A 15,847-nucleotide genomic window follows, 5' to 3' on the forward strand; every position below is an offset into this window, starting at 1 on the left:
GGGCCACTCAAGGACATTCACAGAGTTGTCCTGATGCCACTTCTTTAATATCTTGGCTGTGTGCTTAGGGTCATTGTCCTGCTGAAAGATGAACAATCATCACAGTTTGAGGTCATCCAGGATGTCTCTACACTGTGCACCGGCCCGACATTTCCCGTTCAATTTAAATGTATTAAATTTATTCAATTTATAATGCGTCAAATCACAACAAAAGTTGCCTCAAGGCGCCTCACACAAAACAGTTCAAAATCAAAATTAAGGAGTGATTAAATTAAAAGATTCAAATACACAATTAAAAGACACAAGCAAAAGAATAAAACAGATAATGTGGTGTTGACCAGCCAGAAAAAAACCTGTCCACCTACTATGCCAACGCATGGCAGTCAGTGATGGTTGTGTTGGCCAAAGCTGCTATCACCTGAGAGGGGAGCTGCCACAAAAAGAGGTGGACAAAGAGGAAATCAGACCTATGTTCCCCCAGGAGGTGTAACATTCTGTTCACATGCTCAGAGGGTTTGCTGTCCCTCAAGCCGTGCAGAGAAAAAAGACTGCTGGCCCTCTCACCATCAGACAGTTCAAATGTCTTTAAAAGGTGAGCTTTGAGAGCTGCGTATTTATTCACTGCAGGGGCATTTTGCAGGAGACTAACCAGCCTTGTCGCTGTGGAACTGTTGAGGGCCAACATGACATGATAGTACTTCATGACGTCCACGGTGATCTCCTGCAGTGGAAACTGCACCTCCATTTGCACGATCCAAGCCGAAGCCGACGACTCCCAAAACTTGGGGAGCTTCAAAGAAACAACGTACACCATCATGATCAGAATATACTGCAAAAACACTCAAAAGACAGACGCTGAGATCACCCGTGTGGAAGTTGCAATGGATGAAAGAAGGAGCAACAATTTCCCATTTTGACAGCGCAACGGCGTGTCATTTATTTCTGCATTGGTTCACACAATGCACAGACTTTATAGAACATTTACCACACAGGGGTCCTGACGGGAAAACATCAAATGGGCCAAGACACTTTGATATGCGTGTTGCACATCTCGGTGTGTTATCACATACAAAACAGGGAACACACTCTTACCACAGGTGCCGACACTTGGTATGGTGAATTATGTCCACAGTGTCCATTACATGTTGAATGTCCACCACACTGGTCAAAGTCAAAGTCATTAAAACCTGGTGAACTTTGGCACATCTCCAAATTAATAGGGCTTATAACAACAAACAAATTAAAATCAAACAAACTGACTAAACACTGCTGAAGGTTGATGCACCAGATCAATGCAAAAAGCAACTTTGTTGCCATTATTTAACATCTCATAATCATGTCTTCCACCTGCTGAACACTGCCACCTGCTGGATGGATTGGTGGATGTTGGATTGATGATGGATTAGGAGCAGGTGTGGTTGTCAGACACACAGACCATTCTGCCACAGAAACATGTTAAAACCGAGTAGAGAAACTGCTGTTTTCTCATTGTTAAAGAACAGTAACATTTAAAAACTCAAATAACCTCACAAGTCCACACACTCCTGTGGAAATAATTTTGTAATAATGTAGGTACAGCAGGCGCTTCTTCTTTCTCTCTCTGCCCTTCTCAACATGTTTGTGGTTTAGAATTTATATGTAGCTTGAAATTAGCTTGTTTGTTTCTTTCCTTCATATGTAAAGCTTAGGACTGGTGGCCACCAAGGCCACTACTGGTTGTGTATTTTTAAAACCTGGGTTACGTTTGTCATATGCTAAGAATGTTTTTGTTAAAGTTACATTGAGGACTGTTTGGATTGTGGATTGATTATTGATCAGTCAGCAGATAGTGTGTAAAAATGTGTTTACTATGTATTTGTGGTATGGCTGTAAAGGATTTGTTGTTTGTAGTGACACCTGCAGGCGCTCAGCATGTCGCTGTGGATGATCCTTCCTGTCAGTCTGCCCGTCTTCATCATCACTGGGATGTGGGTTGTGTAAGTACCTGCCTGTTGCATGTGTATGATTGGAAGGCAGGGGGAACGTTCAGTCGGTGACCGAAGGGGCCCCCCTCTAAAAATCAGTCCACCTTGCTTCAGTACGCATGCGTCATTTCGTACCACAGCAGCAGAGTCTCTTCACCCAAAGCAATCAAATGGATTAATGGGATTATTAAGCATCAGATTGTAAAGGTAAAACCTCTTAAATCATTCTAAAGTCAGTTTTAAGGAGAAACTCAGCGAAATTCTGTGACGCTTTGAAATGACTGCCCTGCAGTGAATGCATCTGTTAGCATCTCTTTTAGTTGTGGCGCTCTGATCGCTTCATCCATCTTTTATGATGAAATAATACTGAATTTATGTAGAAATGATTGTTGTACAAAAGCTTCAGATATCTGTCACTGAGATAGATGATGACTGGAGTGCAGTTTGAAGCAGAAATGAGGTTTTAATCCGTGAACCATGGCTAATGATGCATGCGCAGTGAAGGCAGGGTGGACTGATTTTTAGGTGAGACCAGTACTAGCGAGGTGTACCTAATAAAGCAGTGAGTGTACGAGGGTAGGTTGAAAAGTTCTAAGGCTCACCAAGAAGGAGAAATGCCATTTCAATAAAACTTGGCATGCATTAAGTTCAACTCTTTTGATGACTAACTGTGTTATTTTCTTCCAAGTTGTGAGGTAGTTTGTGGTTCATAGCCAAGTTTGAATGTTTGTGGTAGAGGGAAACGGCAAAAATGGACAAAATCTGGCATTGCGGTGTGATTAAGTACCTGCATAAGAAGGGGTTAAAGCCCAAGGACATTCATGCGGATATGGTTGCTACATTAGGGGATGAAGCTCCCTCCATATCTACAGTGCAGAAGTGGGCAGCTGAATTTAAGAGGGGCAGAGAGAGCCTTGAAGACGACCTAAGGTCTGGGCGGCCTGCAACAGCCACAACCCAGAAAAACATTGACCTTGTTCATGAAATGGTGATGGACGACAGACGATCAATGATTAATCAGCTAGCAGATGCTGTGGGAATATCCCGTGAGAGAATTGAACACATTCTGCATGAAGAACTTGGAATGTCAAAGGTGTCAGCTTGGTGGGTGCCACGTCTTCTGACGTCTGATCAGAAACGCACCAGGCTAGTCATGTCGAAGGCAAACTTGGAGCAATTTGAAGAGGATCCAGCCAATTACATGGAACCTTTTCTTACTCAGGATGAGTGTTGGGTTCACCACTTTGAACCAGAGAGGAAAAAACAATCAATGCAGTGGAAACACCCAAGGTCACCACCTCCAAAGAAGGCCAAGGTCGTTTCGTCTGCGGGGAAGGTCATGGTTTCAGTTTTCTTGGATGCCAAGGGCATTGTGTTTGTGGACTATCTTGAAAAGGGACAAACCATAAATGGACAGTACTATTCTAACCTACTGAGACAGTTATGCAAGGCTACCAAAAAGAAGCGACCAGGAAAGCTGACGAAAGGGGTGTTGTTCCATCAAGACAATGCCCCAGCTCACAAGTCAACAGTGGCCATGGCCACTATCCACGAGTGTGGATTTGAACTGGTAGATCACCCACCATACTCCCCTGACGTGGCACCCTCGGACTTTCATCTGTTCCCAAACCTGAAAAAAAACTTGGCTGGGAAGCACTATCGGAGCAATGATGAGGTGATGGCTGCCGTTGAGGACTATTTTGACTCTCAAGATGAAAGCTTCTATGCCAAGGGAATTGAAGCACTCAAGCACAGCTGAAAGAAGTGTGTGGAGTTACAGGGAGACTAGAAAAATAACCCTGAATTTGTTCAATTCGACAACTGCATCATAGTCGGCCTTAGAACGTTTCAGCCTACCCTTGTATATATGGTTTGTAGTGACCAATAAGCAGTGTCTATATATCATAAGTGTTTATAAACAAGTATTTATTAACGTCTTTTACGTCTTTTCACTCAATAATAATAATTTTCCAATGCTGCTCCTGTCTTTATAATATTAATCAACACATATGTGGGGGAGATGACTCGGGCGGGACGATGAAGTCTCTAAATGTTTGTTGTTGTATTGATGATGATGAACCCATCTGCCTTCGTTTATGCATGTAAATAAAGCATTCCTTTTTTTTTTTTGGCTTGGTGTTTATGATAAGATTGTGTAGCAGTGTAGTGGATGTCCTGACCTGCAACTTTTTACACTGTCAGTTATCGCAAACGTGTAGAACGAAACACAATAAAAGCTGCTTTCACGGCGAAAACGATCAAATCCATTGAGTGTCACAAAACATGGCGGCATTTTGGAGGAATCGTGCACAGATTTAACCTACAGTAACTGAAGTCATTGTTTCACCACTAACACTGAAATTCGTGATGGGAAACGTCAGAATCTGAGGGTTATTTAAAGGAATTTCTGCAATCATTAACATGTTGGTGACCCTGATGGGAGATAAACAGCCACTGAGCTGCAAATGGACCTTTTAAAAGTTATCAATTGACAGCTGACTGTAGCTCCACCTTTTTGGGACCTTAGTTAATAAAAATGATGTGAGTAAAATGTGACTGTTGAATTTCATATCACATTTACAGGAGGTACTCTGCAACCCCAAATTTCTATTTGCTCAGGTTGGAAATCCCCGTTTTGACCCTGAAATTTGACCCCTTGCTTTATTTCAGTGTCATTTCAGAAAAATGAATCTGGTGAACAGATAAATGTAGAACTAATGAATCACACGGGGACAATACAGATATATCTATCATTGTGTGATGAAGAAGGAGATGGTTTTGAATGTTTGGAATAACTTGACACTAAAACAGTTAATACCACCAGCTTTTATGCTGCAGGAAAAAAATAACTTCCAAATTACCACGATTCTTCTGAAACCTCCCCCCGTCTGAAAGAGGACTGTCAGTCTGACGCCTAAAATGTGAACATCAGCATCGCTGTGCGGGTAATGAATCACCTCGGCTGCGTGCTTGTAGAGACGGCTCTTGTGTTGTTGACACATTTTAAGAATTTAGTGCGAGAGAAAGTGCAGCTCCTCTGGCGTCAGAGCGCAGCTTAAAGTACAGCGAGCAGAAAAGAATTTTATGATGACGACAAACAGGCAACGATTCATGTGAAAGAGATTTTAGAACTAAAAGAATATGCTGAACTATGGAGCCCAAGTTTGTTTTATCACACTTTTAGTTAATAAAATGTAACGATGTGTCCTATAAGGTTTTGTGCACACATGCTTGTGTGATATAGTAAAGTCCACATTTAAGAATCCACCATACATATAGACGGGCAGCACAGTGGATTAGTGGTTAGCACTGTTGCCTCACAGCAAGAAGGTCATGGGACTGATTCCCACCTGTAGCCAAGAGAAAAGTATGTACAAAACTGGATATTTCAGTGGCAGTGGATATCGCCTCATGATGACTTATATTAATACAATAACATGCTTTTGGAGGGCGGTATGCATTTTCAGAGGCCCGACGGTCATGCCCAGTCACCCAAAATGACAGATATTCGCCAGAGTTAGACGAGGGCGAATATCTGTCATTGCGGGCGACAGCATGGATGGAGGGCAAGGCCTCGGTAAAGTGATAATAATGACCGGTAGAATAGAATTTTGGGAAACGCTGTGACTTAGTGGTTAGCACTGTTGCCTCACAGCAAGAAGGTCGTGGGTTCGATTCCCGCTTGTGGCCTTTCTGTGTGGAGTTTGCATGTTTGCATGGGTTCTCTTCAGGTGCCCCCGGTGTGCATGGTGTGAATGTGTTTGTTTGTCTATATGTTGCCCTGCGACAGACAGGTGTCCTGTCCAGGGTGTACCCCACCTCACACCCTATGACCGTTGGGATAGGCTCCAGCCCCTTAAATTTGGTCGCGGGGGGCTGTATAGAGTATATGGGTGAACTATGGGCACTATTGGCCTTGTAAATGTAATTTCCACCACACCATTGCCTTACAATATAAAGCACCTTGGGGCAACTGTTTGTTGTGATTTGGTGCTATATACATGTGCTCTGATGTCACTGTTTATCTCCATAGAAACTACCCAAACAATCTTTCATACAAACTGTTTAAAGGGACATTACGGTGTTGTGGTGGAAATTACGGCAATCGTGTTTGACAACTACATTTTGTTTAAAAAAATCACAACAGTTGTATGACATGACATACGATGTATGACTGATATTTTATTCAGAGATATTTTAAAACATTAGAAAAAACATTTCTTTACCATTCATTTTTATCATTGAAGATCAAAAGTCTGGGTGTGGGACAAGCACAAAACAGCAATATTTGCATATAATGATGCTGAAAAAAGGTGAAAAAGTCATCATAGACTACTAGAACAAATTTCTTAACACACTTTCATTGTAAAGATAACTATAAAAGTGTGAAATTTCCCCTTTTTTCTGTTTTTCATACAATATGATCAAAGGACATAAGTGCCCGTAGTCTAAGAATCACCCGGATACAGTAGTATAAAGTGTAGTATAAAATGTATAGAGTTATGGGATTAAAAACAGCAAAAAAGAAATGGTGACGAAGGCTGATTTTATTTTGGGCAGAGTTAAAAAATTAAAGTTGCTCCAGTTTTGGTTATAAAGTGATTCAAATTATTGATTGAGCTTGAGGCCACCACACTTAGGCTTTGGGAATAAAAGAAACTGACAGCCTCATTTCAAGCTACATGTTCCTTCAAAACTACACATATGTTGGGAGAGACAGAGAGAGAATGAAGAAATGTCTGTTTCACATTCATACAAAATGTTTATGCAGATTCGGGTGGACTTGTAGCCATGTTTTAGAACATAGTCAGAGAATAACTTTCTTTGTTTTTGTGTGTTAATTTTCTTTGTCTCAATGTTCTCTCTCTCTCTCTCTCTCTCTCTCTCTCTCTCTCAGACCTCATTCACTTCGTATTTTACTTGATCGCCACCTTGCTGTTTTTTTTTTTTGTTTAATTCATACAAAATCCTTTCCACAGGGTTGTGTGTCAGTATGTGTTTTATAACAGACTGTTGCAATACAATCAGAAAGTAATGGTTTAGTTCTCAAAGTAACTACATTCATATGCGAAAACATTCTCTCTCTCTCTCTCTCTCTCTCTCTCCATGACAACCATCAGGTATCCGCCATCTACCAGTCATCCAGCAGGTGGCAGAGTTCAACTATGGGATTACATAATCAAAGCAAAGTTGCTTTTTGGATTCATACGTTGCATCAAAATTCTCCAGATTTGAATCACTTTGTCCTTGTTATCTGCTCTGTTATATGCTCTTGTGAATTTTCATAGTCTTGTTCAGATCTGTGAGCAAAGATTCTCTCCTTTAATTTTGCAGATATGCGGTGGCCCTGTACAACCAGCACGTGTGTCCTGTTAGTAACTGGTACAATACACACACTCACACACGCACACACTGTTTTGTCATGTCAGCCATGCACATACAGTAGTATCACGTAAAGTCACTGATTATGATAGTGCAGCAGATAACTGAAACAATCCTTCAAATGGTGATACAAGCACCAAATTTGGCACAAATACTCCTTAGACATTACTCTTTTGAAAAAAAAAGAAAAAAGAAACAACAACAACAACAACAAAAAAAAGACCGGCCACTTGAAATTTTCAATAGGCAGCCAGGTAGGGGTCAATTGAAGAATTACATAGGGGACAAAATTTCAAAATGCTCCAATCATATTGAAAACTACACCACATTATTTGTCTGATCATTAAGATTCCAAAAAGGTATAGTTAAGACTATCTTTGACTGAATGTTATGGAGTTATGTGGTAAAAACAGTAAAAACGTTGACAAAGGTGTATCTCAGTTTGCACAGGGGGCCAAAGTTAAAGTTGCTCCAAATTTCATAAAAAGTGATGCAAATTATTGGTTGAACTAATAGGATTAATAAATGAAATCATTTTGACAGTGTTGAATGTTTGGTCTCCAAAGTAAAGGTCTAATAATGTTGATGTCAATTGGATTGTACGACATGTGACATATGTTACCCCGTAATGTGATAACTAAGTATGACACATGGTCCAAACTATTTCTTTTTAAAACCCTGTTAACTCAACTAATACTTTGAATCACTTTTTACTAAAATTGGAGCAACTTTAACTTTTGACCCCTAAACAAACTGAAATTGACCTTTGTCACCATTCTTGCTGTTTTTACCCCATAACTCCATAACATTCAGTCACAAATAGTCCAAATTATACCTTTTTGGAATCTGTATGATCAGGCAAATAATGTGGTGTAGTTTTCAATATGACTGGAGCATCTTTTAATTTTGACCCCTGTGTAATTTTTCAGTTGACGTCTACCTGGCTGCCTACTGAAAAATCAAGTGGTCAGTTGTTTTCAAAAGAGGAATCTCTAAAGAGAATTTGTGCCGAATTTGATGTTTGTATCACCATTTGCAGGATTCTGCTCTAAATATTCTCTTATCTGTTGCACTATGAGGAATTACTCATTGCAGTGCGGAAACAACTTTCTCGACTGGCTGGTTGATCTGACACTGATTCGTGCAGGTGTCCCCAATGAAATCACTTACACAAGATTCATTCTTAACATCTTGTCATTTCATTCTAAGTGTGGAAGCCTCGGGCCACATTCCTATAGAACACACTGTGGCATAATCAAAAATTGTTTTAATAATTAACAAGCTGAAGAAAACACAAAGAATTTAAATTAAGCAACACAGTGGCCGTGGTCATGGCATTACTTTCCCATCACCATCTTTGTATTTCAGGTGTAAAACAGTCAGTAATTTCCTAAAGTAAAACATTTTATTCTGTTTTATGTTTCACAGCTGTGAAACATTTACTGAAGCACTTGCTTCATTTGAAATGTTTTGAAACATTCAATAATTTATTGAACCAATTGTTTTCTTTAGTCTTTTTGATTGCTTTGAAGCAGTCAGTCAGTGAATCATTTACTGGACCAAGTTGTCCCCAGTGTCCACTCCATGTCTCCATCATAGTATTTTGAAACAGTGAATTATTTTCAGAGTCAGCTATTTCACTTAGACTGTTTGATTAGTTTGTAGCAATGAATTATTTTCTGGAACAAGGAATACCCACTGCCTGCTCCATTTCATCATCATGGCGGTTTGAAACTGTGAATCATTTTTTGGAATCTGTTATCCAGTTGTTTCAAAACATTGAATCATTTTCTGAAACAAGAAATATCCACTGTCTGCTTCATTTCATCATCATGGCATTTTGAAACTGTGAATAATTTTTTGGAATCTCTTATCTAATTGTTTCAAAACATTGAATCATTTTCTGAAACAAGAAATGCCCACTGTCTGCTTTATTTCATCATCATGGCATTTTAATCATTTTGAAACTGTGAATCTTTTTTTTTTTTTAAATTCTGTTATCTAATTGTTTCAAAACATTGAATAATTTTCTGAAACAAGAAATACCCACTGCCTGCTCCGTTTCACCATCATGGCATTTTAAGCATTTTGAAATTGTGAATCATTTTCTCAGCTGATGCATTAGTTCAAAACACTGAATTATTTTTGTAAGATAATGGGTTCATTTCATGTTTTAAGTCTTTCTTTTCTAAATCAATAATTCTATTCATTGTTTTGAGTGTTGTGAAGCAGTGATTTAAGGAATAAACACAGATCAGGCTTCAGGTCATAGCATTTTAAAACAATGAATTATTTTCTGAAATAATTGCTTCAATCTATGGTTTTATCATTTCAAATCAATGGATAACTTCATACCAAGTGGTTCATTTAACATTTTGATCATTTTCCTGAAGTAACTATTTCGGTTAGTGTTTGGAATATTTTGAATTACTGAATCTTTTTTCAAAACTGTTTCATTTATTTATTTGTTTAGTTTGAAACCGCAACTTAATACTCCAAGCATTTGTTTCAGCTACATTTTTTCCGCTTTGGTTCTTGTCAAAACCACAGTCTAAACATGACATAATTTGTAAGTTTAGCAGAATTGATTTCTTTTTACAGTTGTTTTTGTAACTCTTTAGTTATGACGTCCAGAATGTTGGAGTGTTGAACCATTAACAGAGTTGTTTGGCTCACTTTGGTAAATGTGTGCACGTGTCTGTATGTGTTCTCAGGCTCTATAACGAGTCGTGTGCAGAGCAGCTTCTGTTGCAGAGGGGCGCTGCACTGTGCTGCACACTCAACCACGTACCACTCATCAGGTTGGTGTTTTACGTTTCCCCCTGTAATGTTGTAAGTACTGCAGAGAGACATTTTAGTAATTAATGCTGCACATTCACCTGTGGAATTATTTATTTTGTTGCACAGTCATATTTGTTTTGCCCCTCATGCGTTATTGCATCAAACATCTGAGAGGACCGTGGAGGTTGTGCATGTGATCAGCCCCATTTTTCTGTTGTGTGTGCAGTAGCCAAAAAAGTGGATGATGGATTTTTAACTCATTTTCTAAAGAGGTTGATCAATATTTTGGGAGATATTTGACAAACTACCCTTCACCGTAAAACTCAGTGAGTTAGTTGAACTCAAACCATTTGAGGAAACTGATTGCCTTAAACCATTTGAGTTTGCCAACTTAAATAAAATAATTTTCAAAAATTTAATTGTTAAAGTTTTAGTAACTTAACAATTTATAGTTAATTAAACTTATGTAAATCTAGTTTATGTTTTTCAGTCCCAAAAAAAAGTGACAAATTTCTGCCTAAAATTTGCATTACATTTTGGATTAGATTTTTTGATGCATTTTTTGGTTTACTTGTTGACTCTGCGTTGTGTTGTTATGACTCTGCCCATTCGCTCCCCTCGGGACGTGAACTCACAATCTCCACCATGGAAGTCGGACTCTCTAACCAGAAGGCTAAAACCCAGGACTCTGGCTTTGTGACCGGAGAATAGTTTTGAGCTGTTGGGAGTGAGGTTTACTAACTACATATGCACAGCGACACCTGCTGGCCTCCGTTACATAAACTCTGTTAAAATGAGTGAATGGAATGCACTGGAAATACATCACCAACACTTAAATGGCCCAAACCTTTAAATGCACTTAAAGGGACTGCGTTGTTATGACAAGAATTCATTTTTGAGTTAGTTTAATTAATGGAAATGAGTGACTATAACTTTTTCAAAGTTTGAGTTACATTAACTTAATTATTGTATTAAAATTGAGTGTTTGGTGTAACAGTGTTATGACATCACAAAGATGTTCACATATCCTATTGATAGTCTTTTTAAATCTTCTTTAAAAACCTTTTTTTTTTCCTCTGGCATTCCCTAAATGATCAATTACATCTCTATTTCTTACTAATTTTTACTCTTTATTTTACTGTCTTTTATTAGTTTTATTGCCTGTTGTGATTTTATTGTTATTTTTAATTTATTTATTTATGACTGGGGGTGACTTGGTGCCCATTTTTTATTATGTACAGCACTTTGGTCGACTGCTGTCGTTTTAAACACCCTTTAGAAATAAAGGTTGAGTGGATATGAGTTGAGATGTCACATAGATGTACAAATCCAAGCTTAAACTTTTCCTCCATCAGCTGGCAATTATTACTAGAAGCTGTCGTATGAAGTAATAAAATGTTCTTTCTATGGCCTAATCCTACAATAATGTAATATGATGTAAAATTACAGTTCTTATGGATAGTTGCCTTGGTTACAAATCATTTAAATACATTTTCATGTCAGGTTTTTTCCAGACTTGATACATCACTTTTTTCATGCAATAAATATAACATATTGGACGCCTTCATTATCTTCAAGGTTTATAATTTTAGTTGCATAAATACTTGCATAATTATATCCGTCAAGGTGATTATGTTATAATTGACATTTGTTAGATTGTTAGCAGGATTACAAAAATGATAATGAACCAATTTTCACAAATCTAAACTTACAGTAGTGTTCAGAATAACAGTAGTGCTATGTGACTAAAAAGATTAATCCAGGTTTTGAGTATATTTCTTATTGTTACATGGGATACAAGGTACCAGTAGATTCAGTAGATTTTCACAAATCCAACAAGACCAAGCATTCATGATATGCACACTCTTAAGGCTACAAAATTGGGCTATTAGTAAAAAAAAAAGTAGAAAAGGGGGTGTTCACAATAATAGTAGCATCTGCTGTTGACGCTACAAACTCAAAACTGTTATGTTCAAACTGCTTTTTTAGCAATCCTGTGAATCACTAAACTAGTATTTAGTTGTATAACCACAGTTTGTCATGATTTCTTCACATCTGCAAGGCATTAATTTTGTTGGTTTGGAACCAAGATTTTGCTTGTTTACTAGTGTGCTTGGGGTCATTGTCTTGTTGAAACACCCATTTCAAGGACATGTCCTCTTCAGCATAAGGCAACATGACCTCTTCAAGTATTCTGACATATCCAAACTAATCCATGATACCTGGTATGTGATATATAGACCCAACACCATAGTAGGAGAAACATGCCCATATCATGATGCTTGCACCTCCATGCTTCACTGTCTTCACTGTGAACTGTGGCTTGAATTCAGACTTTGGGGGTCATCTCACAAACTGTCTGTGGCCCTTGGACCCAAAAAGAACAGTTTTACTCTCATCAGTCCACAAAATATTCCTCCATTTCTCTTTAGGCCAGTTGATGTGTTCTTTGGCGAATTGTAACCTCTTCTGCACATGTCTTTTATTTAACAGAGGGCCTTTGCGGGGGATTCTTGCAAATAAATTAGCTTCACACAGGCGTCTTCTAACTGTCACAACACTTACAGGTAACTCCAGACTGTCTTTGATCATCCTGGAGCTGATCAATGGGTGAGCCTTTGCCATTCTGGTTATTCTTCTATCCATTTTGATGGTCGTTTTCTGTTTTCTTCCATGTGTCTCTGTTTTTTTGTCAATTTTAAAGCATTGGAGATCACTGTAGATGAACAGCCTATAATTTTTTGCACCTGCGTATAGGTTTTCCCCTCTCCAATCAACTTTTTAATCAAACTATGCTGTTCTTCTGAACAATGTCTTGAACGTCCCATTTTCCTCAGGCTTTCAAAGAGAAAAGCATGTTCAACAGGTGCTGGCTTCATCCTTAAATAGGGGACACCTGATTCACACCTGTTTGTTCCACAAAATTGACAAACTCACTGGCCGAATGCCACACTACTATTATTGTGAACACCCCCTTTTCTACTTTTTTTACTAATAGCCCAATTTCATAGCCTTAAGAGTGGGCATATCATGAATGATTGGTCTTGTTGGATTTGTGAGAATCTACTGAATCTACTGGTACCTTGTTTCCCATGTAACAATATAATAACAATCCTGGATTAATTTTTTTAGTCACATAGCACTACTATTATTCTGAACACTACTGTATGTGGTCAATCTGAATAAAATGGCAATACTGTGAATGTAAAAATTACACTGGATGCTGTGTGTTAATGCGGCCAAGCGTCATGAGGTTTAGTGAAAAATCCTGCCAATTATAAAGTCCTTTGATGTAAAGGATTAGAAGTTTTTACACGAATAAAATATAAGAATCAGAATAATAAAGGTAGATCTAAGTGCCAGGGCATTTTAAGCAAAATTTCATTCTTAAATTCAAATGACACTTTTAATATTAATTTCATTTTATGAGCTGTTTTACTAAACAGATTTTTGTGAAAACTGTGGAAAATTTTGTGGATTGTCACACTTTTTTAAAAGTGGGTTGAGAAAAGAACGTAGAGACAAGAAATCATTAATAATCCATTTTTAACTTTGTGCAATCGCGTGTGGTGGCCAAGCGGTCAGCGCGTTTTTGTTTGATTCAGAACGTCCCCTGGTTCAAGACCACCTGTGCCCCTTCTCTGCACTCTAAAAAAGAAACCACTGTCTCAATGAGAAAAATTTACGTAACAATTTCCATAGATTTAAAAAAAAAAAAAAGTTATTTCAACTTTTAACTGAGTTAAGTTAAAATCTATGCAAATTGTTACATCACTTTTTCTCGTTGAGACAGCAGTTCATTTTTTAGAGTGTGTGTAAGGTAGAACTGCATTAAGAAGGACATCTGGTGTGAAATTTGTGCCAAAATCAATACATATATCTTTATCAGAGCTATTGTAGTGACACAAAGCAAAAAGGGAGAACCTGAAAGAACAGGGGAGGTGATGGTCTAGTGGTTAAGCGTTGGCCTTGAGACCAGAGGGTCCTTGATTCAAATCCCAGCTTGACCGGAAAATCACGAAGGGCCCTTGGGCAAGGTCCTTAATCCCCTAGTTACTCCCGGTGTGTAGTGAGCGCCTTGTATGGCAGCACCCTGACATTGGGGTGAATGTGAGGCATTATTGTAAAGCACTTTGAGCGTCTAATGCAGATGGAAAAGCGCTATATAAATGCAGTCCATTTACCATTTATTTTCTTAAAATTGTGGGATATGGTGTTGAATTTTGGCTCAGATATGATGTGTTTTTTTTTGGCAGAAGTGTAGACTGCCCTTGGAATATGTTTCTCAGTTTGCAAATTTTAGAAATTTGGGTGTGCAGCTTGAAGTGGCGATTGACAACGAAATGTGTCGTTGCACAGTATTTTTTTTCTTTTTTTTGCACTGAGGTATTTATAGTATTAAAAAGGTAGTATTGTTTTTTTGTTGTTTTTTTTTTGTCCATTGAGCCAAGGCGTATGACACAGATTGTATGCTCTGTGTGAGATGAACCCAGTTTAATCCGATTCACAATTGCAGACAGAACACCAGGGACGTCTTCACCTCCAAAAGAAGGGTAGGATTTCATCATGTGTCACAGATCTTTGATCACTTTTCAAAATGTAGTCATGCTGCAAAGTGTAAACAAGAAAAGCTTTTCTCATGAGGCAGAACATGTACACTCTTGTAAATGCACTGGGGTCTGTGCTTTTCCCTCGTTCTCCGTTTACCATTTATAGACTTATTTTTCTATCCTACACCACTTATAGCCTGTCATCTTCTGCAGTATTTTAAGGAATTCCTTATTAAGTTTACTGCATGTTTCAAAAGTTTAAAAAACAAACAAAAAAATTCCAGAGGGAGTTACAACAACAAGTAGAGGTCATGGATCCATTTTGACCCTGCAGCAGCGGGAGAACCTAACTGAACTGGCCCCTCCTCTCTCTGTTTGCAGTAAATGTGGAGCTCTGCCACCTGAAAGCTGCTTTTTCAGTCTCATATGCAGCACTGGATCCTTCATGGGTAAGAACACTGCACATTATTGCAGCCCGTAGTTTTAATGCAGCAGATAAGAAAATATTTAGAGGAATAGTTCAAAATGTGATACAAGCACCAAATTCGACAGAAACACTCCTTAGACATTACTGTTTTGAAAAAGCAGACTATCCACTTGACTGTTCAATAGGCAGCCAGGTAGGGGCCAATGAAGAATTACACAGGGGCCAAAAGTAAAAGATGCTTCAATCATATTGAAAAGTATACCTCATTATTTGTCTGATCTTAAAGATTCCAAAAAGGTATAGTTTGGACTATCTTTGACTGAATGTTATGAAGTTATGGGGTAAAAACAGCAAAAACTGTGACAATTGTCTGTTTCAGTTTGTACAGGGGGCTAAAGTTAAAGTTGCTCCAGTTTTGGTAAAAAGTGATGCAAATTATTATTTCAGCTAATAGGATTAATAAATGGAAGAGTTTTGACCGTGTTGAATGTTTACTGTCCAAAGTAAAGGTCAAACAATGTCAGCATCCATTGGATTCTATGACATATAACATATGTTACCTTGTAACATGATAACTAAGTAAGACTATTCCTTTGTAAAACCCTTTTCACTCAACCAATAATTTGCATCACTTTTTACCAAAATTGGAGCAACTTTGACTTTAGCCCCCTGTACAAACTGAGATAGACATTTCACTGTTTTTGCTGTTTTTACTCCATAACTTCATAATACTCAGTCAAAGA

General features: G+C 38.2%; 1 protein-coding gene across 3 annotated transcripts in view; it reads left to right on the plus strand.

Moving 5' to 3' along the window:
- Positions 1-15,847, plus strand: part of LOC117531387 (transmembrane protein 150A-like) — a 59,005-nt gene that overhangs the window by 790 nt on the left and 42,368 nt on the right. Inside the window, exons 2-5 of one of the 3 annotated variants that reach the window (XM_034194478.1) lie at positions 1,891-1,976; positions 7,299-7,335; positions 10,061-10,147; positions 15,059-15,126. In XM_034194478.1, coding sequence (XP_034050369.1) covers positions 7,301-7,335; positions 10,061-10,147; positions 15,059-15,126 — 190 coding nt within the window. In that variant the 5' untranslated portion in view covers positions 1,891-1,976; positions 7,299-7,300. Of the gene's footprint in view, positions 1-1,890; positions 1,977-7,298; positions 7,347-10,060; positions 10,148-15,058; positions 15,127-15,847 lie in introns of all 3 variants that reach the window. The other 2 variants (XM_034194476.1, XM_034194477.1) reach the window with 2 other exon arrangements.

This window comes from Thalassophryne amazonica, chromosome 18 (assembly GCF_902500255.1).
Source record: "Thalassophryne amazonica chromosome 18, fThaAma1.1, whole genome shotgun sequence".
NCBI classification, from domain to species: Eukaryota; Metazoa; Chordata; class Actinopteri; order Batrachoidiformes; family Batrachoididae; genus Thalassophryne; species Thalassophryne amazonica.